The sequence below is a fragment of the Nymphaea colorata genome, chromosome 11, assembly GCF_008831285.2.
Source record: "Nymphaea colorata isolate Beijing-Zhang1983 chromosome 11, ASM883128v2, whole genome shotgun sequence".
NCBI lineage: Eukaryota > Viridiplantae > Streptophyta > Magnoliopsida > Nymphaeales > Nymphaeaceae > Nymphaea > Nymphaea colorata.
This window is the reverse complement of record NC_045148.1, coordinates 13,408,568-13,416,906: the sequence shown is the minus strand read 5'-3', so window position 1 is coordinate 13,416,906 and position 8,339 is coordinate 13,408,568. Positions and strand designations below refer to the sequence as shown.

At 46.3% G+C, this 8,339-nt stretch overlaps 1 protein-coding gene across 1 annotated transcript; it reads right to left on the bottom strand.

Annotated features, from left to right (window-relative positions):
* Positions 1-1,931: 1,931 nt before the first annotated feature.
* On the bottom strand, positions 1,932-7,479 carry LOC116264436 (pectinesterase-like). The gene is made up of 3 exons (XM_031644651.2): positions 6,864-7,479; positions 3,391-3,991; positions 1,932-2,918 (listed from the first exon to the last, which is right to left on the bottom strand). Exons 1-3 carry the CDS (start codon positions 7,362-7,364, stop codon positions 2,239-2,241), a joined length of 1,782 nt encoding a protein of 593 aa, XP_031500511.1. The 5' UTR covers positions 7,365-7,479; the 3' UTR covers positions 1,932-2,238.
* Positions 7,480-8,339: the final 860 nt, after the last annotated feature.

The following is an 8,339-nucleotide window of genomic DNA, read 5'->3' as shown; positions in this document are numbered from 1 at the left end:
TTCCTCTTCGGTAAAATTGGTGACGCTTGACAACTGTTCACAAAATGAAAAAAAGGCGACGCTTGGTCAGTTCTAGCTACCAAATCCCACTCAATTGCAGTTCTAGATATGAACTCTTCAACATTTTTGGGAGACCATTCTTAATTTTGACTTTCCATGCATTCTCTCACACTCCAACCACCACAGGTAATAACTGGCATTTTTTCAACAACCCTGATTTCTTATTTACCTCGAGTGTTGCTTGTCTGCACGAGATCTGCGAACCGGTAACTTCTGTACTCCACTGAAACTTGGCTCTTCGTTACCATCCCTGCTCATCATATGATGATTGGTTCTGTTAATAACTTTCTTATTAAAATTTCGGTCACTGATTTTCGCATCAATGTTGTCTTTGAAACCATTAAAAGCATATTGTCGAAGTCAAACTGTGGCTCAAACAAGTTTGTTTGCAATGGCATGACCTCGACACCTTTTGCGCCTGTCAAATTCTGCAATCGGCAGGCAGAGAAGCTAAACGAAGATGTTACATAACCTTTTTTGCAGGTTATTCCCTCCAATAATGCATCAACAGAAAACAAAAACCATCAAATACTAACAGCTCAATTGGAAGACAAAAACGCAACTATATGTTGGTATATTCAATAGGAATCCAACTCAGTAAATGTTTCCTCTATCTTGTATTCATGAAGCTTCAGTCTGGTGATGTTCTGTTCTCTGGTGTAATATTCGATATACTTTAAACTAGCGAAGGTCAAAATTGCAACCACAAGGAAAGGACAAAAATTTCATTTATTTCTTTGAATAGCTTTCTTCTCTCTTTTTAATCTCCTCTCCTGCCCTGTCCTCCAATATGTTTTGTCATTGTTACTGATGCAACTCCTGCATGACTACGAGGATTGTCTCTGTTGTCTAGTATGCTTAAGTATTACCATGAGCAACTTATAAGCAAGTCCATACAAGATTGTCTCCAGCCTTTCAATTGACTGGTTCAGCTCCAACAAAAGGAGCTAACCAGACACGCACTGCATGCTCACTGTTTATGGTTGCTTTGCTATTCAAATGGTCTAGAAACAGTGACTTAAGTGCATACAACTTGATTTTTACTCTAGGACGGTATAATGGAACTTGACAGTGCAGTGCACCTTCAAAGCATCCTAAAGGGAAGAAAGTAGGAAACTTTATATAATCAGCAGACATATCAAAAGAACGAGCACATTAGTGAAGTACAGGGTGAATTGAGCCTCATTGTAGCTTTTCTATTCTTTAGCAAACTTGCTTTAGGAGTTGATGGACGCCAATTTTAGTTAAACAGATGGGCTTGAGCGGAAAGCTCCGTCTACTTTCAAACAGAAACTTCTAAAGAATCAGGAGATCAAAACTAAAGGTAGTATAAATTGCAAGGTTATGCATGCTTAACCGCATCTTATCAATTGAAAAAAGGAGAAGAGGAAGCGTGGATTGTGGTACCCGAACTATCTTATGGGAACCGCATCGAATCTTGAAAATGCACAAGAGGTGCCGTAGACATCTGGAGTTTGGACTCGACGCTAGCTTATCCCGCTATCTCTAGATAAAGAAAGTCGCATCAAAAGAACTGCAAAGAACCAAACGAGATTGAGCGTCTTGGCCAGATGAACAATCCTATAACATAACGAAAGTAGTGGCCAGAAAAGCAGTGTTGGGAACTAACAAACGATGTTCGATCCACAAGGGAGCCGGGCCCGGGCGGCTTAGTTTCATTTTTCTTTCTTTGAAAAATTACCTGCTCTATTCGATTAGAATTTTTAAAAGATGATTGTCCTCTGACATACATTTTTCTGGTTCCACCTGAGTCTTGGTGAGAGTAGTTGATCTCCTCGATCAGCAACTCATGTTCCAACGGCAACGGTTATCCGAAGAGAGTTGCATAAGAACATAAAACGTGGTCGTAATTGATTTTCCAATTGATGATCATGTATTGAGAAAGAAGAACGCACAAATATCACAAATATTTTTTGACAAATTCCCATGCTTAGGGCAAAGTCCCTATTATGCACACAAGTTTACCCCACCCTTGTCAAGAAACAATGAAGAAATGTGTAAAAGAGAGAGAAAGCAAGAAGAAGAGGTGGCAAACGGGAAGCAATTGTGTGGCTAACCAGCTAAATTGATAGAGATATAATACTATTCGCAATGCCAAGGGCCAACAACCCCGCCTCGTGTTGTGGTGGAAGATGGAAGGCGCTGGTTTTGAGAAGGTCACAAGCCCAACGTGAACTGAACTCCAGTGTCGGACAGCCACTCTCCACCTTGGATGAAGGAACCCACCGTGTACTTCTCTGCCATGGCGTCGTCGATAGCTGGGTAGTACCCTGTCCAATTCACCCTCTGCCCTATTCCCGCCCCTGCCCCCGTGTTTTGATATTCTCCGTAGAATATGGTAGCCGCCGGCGGCGTCTTTGGCACCCACTCCAACCACCCAGCCGGGCTTACAAGCCCTCCAATCTCTGTCTTCATGATCACAGTCACCGCACATGGCTTCCATGGCCTCCCCAGATATGTGGGTGCCGTGACAGTCTTATCCGCCGCGATCTGGCACCCGAGCACCGATATTCCGGTGTTCTGGCCGCAATCGGTCCTCCCTTGAGCCGTCACCGTGTTCTGCTGGTTGGTCATGGGCTGCCTCACCAGGATATTGCAGCTCTGGAATACGACGGCCGCGTTCCCAAAGATGAAGTCAATGGTGCCGGAGATGGTGCATCCCCTGTAGAACTGTCGGTTCGAGTGTGCGTAAAGAGTGTCTTGGTAGCCGTCGAATCTGCAATTGTAGAACACCGCATGGTCCGACCCTACGCGGACCGCCACCGCCTGGTGTTTTTCTGGACCCGCCGTGTTTTCGAACCCAATGTCTTTGGCCATGAACCCGCTCCCCGTGACCGCTGCTCAAACCATCAAGTTGCAGGAAAAGACAAAAACTTGTTAGCCGGTTGATTTAGACTAGGCAGACTCTTTAATTCGTAGAGTAGGTGGTTGATGGTGATTTATGAATAGTGAGAGTCCGTCTTGACTCAAGTTGGTAGACGGAGGATGCCTACAAGCTAAATTCTAATTCGAAACAAAACTTATCAAACAAACTTGTAGAGCAATCGATAAAAAGCCTAGATTCCAACGCTCATAGTATATAAACAGAAGTTGATTTAGTAATAGTATGCCTTGTGGCCTGTTCTGCATGCTCAAGTTCATCAAGGCACTATATCCTAGTAACGACGGTCTCAACTTCAAATAAATATTGGAGCAGCCTGGTCGATCCTAATGGATATAAGCTCCAGGCAATATGGGCTCGCCGACAAACTCAGCGTAGGAGAGCTCCTCGATCACACATCCGCGTCGCCAGAAGTAATCAGAGCTTACCGAAGGTTGCACTTCTGAATGTCGTACTCCCGCCCCCGAAGCTGAGACTGCCGGAGATGATGGTGGCGCCCATGCCGTCTCCGATGAGCATGACGTTCTGCCTTTTCTTGTCAATCACGACGTTCTCGATGTACTTTCCAGCTTTCACACGTATGACGAACCTCTTGGTGCTTTGCAAAGGCACCTTGTTGATGGCCTCAGCGATCGACCTCTCGTTCCCAGTCCCGTCCTGAGCGACCACAATATCAAAACTAATAGTGGAGGAGTTGTCCTGTAGCAGCTTCCGGTCCTTTGACGACACCCATGCTGGAAATCCGGTTGCCCCGTCCGATGATGGCTTACTGGGAAAGCCGAGAAGCCGGCGGTGGAGTGGAATGTTGAAGTGCTGCAGGATTGTGATGATTTTGTTGGCAATGGCGAGGCTGTTGCTGGTCAGGAGCGTCGAGTTCCGCAACGCCAACTGCATCATTTCCTTTTCCTTGGACGCGCTGGTGAGTTCGTCGAACCCATCCAAGCACGTCTCCATGTTGGTCAGCACTGAGCTGAGCCAAGTCTTGAGGTCATCGACTTTGTCCTGCGACGGGATGTCCCCACCTGCATTCTGTCCAAATGGGGACATATGAGCGAAGTTAAGTGACAGATGTTGATCAAAGCATCGCCATGAACATTTAATTAATTAAGTTTTCCTCTCATACGGTATCATCACACACTCTCACCGATAACAAAATGCCTAATAATGGCAAGCATCTTTAAAACCTCTCTCCCTATCCAAGGCTGGGACAGTTGGCCTCTCGGAAACGGCCATTTTGGAGCAATCCAAGTTTGACCGAACCCCGAGTTATGGCAGCTGGTGCGTTCCTGTTTGGGCCATGGTGTCCGGCGGGCAATGTCGAAACTTGTAGTGTAGTCTTTTATTATTCGTTTTCTAAATCAATTCAAAATACTCAAAGCAAGCCAAAGCGGACATGCAGACCAAGTGTAGCCCTCATTCACAGGGCAGAAGTAAGATGGCAACAAAGAAGTTTCCACCGATAATTAAATTAATCAAAGAGGCTGCAACTAGCCGCTGCTGCTGCTGGTGACCGCCACCGGCCTCTGAATCAGCAAATGGAGTGGAGACCAAAAGTAATTAATGTTTCTTACCTCCGCCACACTCTGGCAGACGAGCATCAAAAGGAGACGAACCAATTTGAAGCACAAATAAATGTTGGGTGCCAATTGCGAACCCAAACCATGGCCTACCCTGGCAGCGATAATCATGATACTAATAAAATAATAACAATTAAAAGTGCATGCTGTAACCCCCGTGGATCTCTTCACATGCCGCGGATCAGCAGCGCACATGCCACGGCTGGACTGCCCCGCATGCGACAGTTCAGTCATTAATTTACAATTCAATAACGCAAAAGAAAAACCAAGGATGTAAATGTTATCTAATAATATATTATATACGCTTTTTTTTTTTTGTCTTTTCTAACATTGATGATTAGATTCATCTTGAAAATTAAAAAAATTAACAGATTTGCAGCAAAACTTTCCAAACCCATAATTTCTTTCAATGTTTATCGTTCTTTCTTGCAGCTCAGTGCTGCTGATAGCAATTGGCCACACTGGTATTTCCTCCAAAGGAAGGAGGTGCAGAGCTTTAGGTCAGCTTTTTGAGTACGGGTAGCACCACCAAGTAATGTCAGTTAATGACATTTAAACACCCCAAATTACATATATGTAAAAGAAACGCTCACCATTTAAAGAAATTATTGGACCATATCACCAGGTCAAGTTACCAACGGAGCTATAATTTTTTTTGGTAGAAGAATGTTGTTATGGGTAGTAGGGGTGAGCATTGGGCGGGGTGCAGCCCAATTTAGATTACTTTGTGGCTCGATCATGATTTAATTTAAAAAAAATGTATTATATATATATATATATATAATTGTTTTTTAAAAAAAATTGGGGTTCGAGCCCAAGCATGCTCGTGGCCATTTTCTTGGCTAAGGTCAGAAGCTTGAAACCCCGATGAGCCCCAGCCCGCTAGTCCTTCATAATTACAAATAGATGCTTCCAAAACATTTATTGTGAAAATGGATTGGTTGTAATTATGGCAAATGTAAGTGATTAAGTGCAAACTAACCATCACCCGGTGCATCCTCTCTTCTCTTCTGAAGAGCAGAGAAGAAAACAGCTAGTCTACGCTACCCACTTGCAGTCACGGGTTCCCACACCTACACCAAGGAGAGGGAGAGGGGCCTGTAGTTAGGCATAGCTAGTAAGACCATTAGCTGCCTGTACTGTTGCACCCGTCAATTTCTTGTCCTTTGGTGGTTCCCCATGTTCTCCCTCTTGCCAATCATCCGTGATCAGGGGTGGCAATAGAATCAACCAAGCAAATTAGGAAGTGCATGTGGAACAGCAGTTAAGAAATCGCCTTCTTCTCACACACCCCCAGATTGGGAATACAGATTAATACAAAGGTTCGTCTCTCCTTTCCCTTTTGCCTCCTTTTCCCATTGCAGTGAGCGGTGCGGACATTGTTTTAGGTGCATTTGGTGGGTCACTTCCTACTTCCCAGTTTCATCCGTGTCCCCTGTTTGATATCCCTCCGGTGGTAACCACATGTGGGCTGTTTGGGTGCGTGGGACGGGCGTAACCCTTACTCTCTTGCCATGCCTCAGCCTTACCCTCACCCACCGCTGCGGGGCACCAGAGTCGTGAGCCCCGGCCATTCTAATTATTATCATGCATCCATCAAAGCACGCCTTTCCAGAGAGTCCTCAGCAACGAAACGCTGAAAAAAGGACCGTACCAACACCAAAGTCCACCATTAACTAAGGTTCTATCTCCTCTACCTGCCAACTCTCTCTCCCTCCCTCCTTCTCCCTGCAACTCCTGCTCTAGTAATGTTTACGACGGCTTTTACATATGTACAGCCCCTGTTATTGCCAGGTTATGTTCAAGAATCAGACCAGTCGCAATTCTTTTTGTTGCTGTATGCGCATGTATGTGGAGACAAAATGCGGTATCCTGTAACGGGCAAGCTTCTTGGTGGTCATACCGCACTCTGCTTCACTGGCACAATCATCTCAATGAAAAAACAGCCATTGCCTCTGTTTCTAACATTTTTTTTGTTCTTCGCCGTTTCCTTTCTCCGATTCCCCCCTCGTATTGGATATCGAAGGGAACTCTTAAAAGAAAAATTAGGTTAAAACTATACCCATTAAGTGAGTGAACGATTTGTTCCTCCTCGTTCTGGCGATCTTAGTTGTGTGAATAGGGAAATTAACATTTAAAGAATCGGCATGAAGGTTTTCTTTTTCGTTTTTTTCCTCTTTTGGCTAGCAAAGCAAAGGAACGGTGATGTTGGAGAGTCGGCGCGAGTATGTTGATTAGAATGGAGAACAGGGAAACGAAAGTTAAAAGGCCGAGATGAAGAGGACAAAAGGTAAAGAAGAGGATGAGAGGGAGGGGGGCGTTACCTTTTGGGTGGCCGTGATGGAGCTGTTGAGCAGATCAATGGCGGTGTCGATCGTCTCCTGGCAGTCCTCCAGCACCTTCTTGATCATCGTGTTGTTTTCCTTGGCGGCTAGCAGTCCGGGAAGGGCGGAGACGTTGGAGAGCTCCCGGAGGGCGATCTTCATGGAGAGCTGGAAGAGCTGCTTCGGATCTACGGTTCCCGGATCGGCGGCGAGGGAGAGGCTGGTGAAGCAGGTAGAGGGGTCCTGGGTGACGGAGCAGACGGCCTTGATGGCGTCGGTCTGGCTCATCATGTTGCTGCTGGTCGATGAGGAGGAATCCTTCTTCCTGGAGGCGGCGGTGCCGACGACGGCAGCGACGATGATGATGATGAGGAGAAGGGAGGAGATAGCGATGATGGCGAACCGTTTCCTGGCCTTTTTTCGGTATTGGAGCCTCTCCTGCTCGGCGGTCACCCTGTCGTAGCCTTTGAAGGAGTTGATCTTGTCCTTGAAAGAATTCATGGCTCAGCTCAGCTACTGATAAAATTGCTCAGTAGAGCACTGCGGTCGCGCTACTTGGGATGAGCGGGAGTAACTAAATGTGAGGTGGGATAGGATTGGTTCCCCCTCCCTCCCACTCCACATTATATAGCCGCTCCGGACCTCCGTCTCGTTGACTGGGGGTAGATGGTGATGATATTATTAGTTAAATGGGCGGAGTGAAGTAGGACGGAGTCTGCGGCTTCCAATTCCGCGTTATTCCATTAGATCAGATATTAGGTTGGGCGGCTGACTCAGTCACGGTCTTGGTGGGCAGCCACAAGACCGATTCATTCATTCATGGATGGCCATGGGAGAGCTGAAAGTGCTGTTGTATACGCAAACCAAATCATCAAGTTCACATTGCATTGCCGGAAAGGGTAGAGAGATGACATGTCCGTCCTGATCTCGATATTTCATGGCAGGGCAGGGCAGGGCAGGGCAGGAGAACAGTTGGATTCTGGACGAAGACGCAGGCAGGCTTGACGAAGGGAAGCTTACCTCCCTCGCCCTCATGATCGGTCATGAGTTGAAATTAAAATGAACAGTAGTAATTAATTGTCCATCATTGATGAATGAAGGAGGGCCGGGTCAGAGGGGGTAGCTGGGGTGGTGAGCCCAAGTGGGAAATCGTATAATGAATGCAGCGCCAGGTCAAGATAAGAACATTGCTTGCACTAATCAACTTTTACATTACACAGTGGTTCAGATTAACGATACGCGCAAACGTCGCCACTCATGTCGCCTCGGGGACAAAAATCCTGTTCCTAGTTCACACCGCATGTGGCTTACGTTAGGCAGGTTGGCCTGTCCCGCCTCTTCTCTTCTGACAAATTTGGCCTCCTCCTTTTCTTCACCCTTTCATCGTCACCTCTCACTTAACAGAAGGTGGGCGTCCGCACAAGGCGGCCAGATAGCTGTGGACAGGGCAAGGGCAGGAGAGGGCAAGGGCAGGAG

What these genes read in the sequence shown, in the direction of transcription:
- LOC116264436 (XM_031644651.2), bottom strand. Translation starts at nt 7,364, where the DNA reads ATGAATTCTTTCAAGGACAAGATCAACTCCTTCAAAGGCTACGACAGG. An exon ending in CCATCACGGCCACCCAAAAG is followed by an intron (nt 3,992 to 6,863) that starts GTAACGCCCCCC and finishes CCATTTGGACAG; the next exon opens with AATGCAGGTGGGGACATCCC. An exon ending in ATTCAGAAGTGCAACCTTCG is followed by an intron (nt 2,919 to 3,390) that starts GTAAGCTCTGAT and finishes TGGTTTGAGCAG; the next exon opens with CGGTCACGGGGAGCGGGTTC.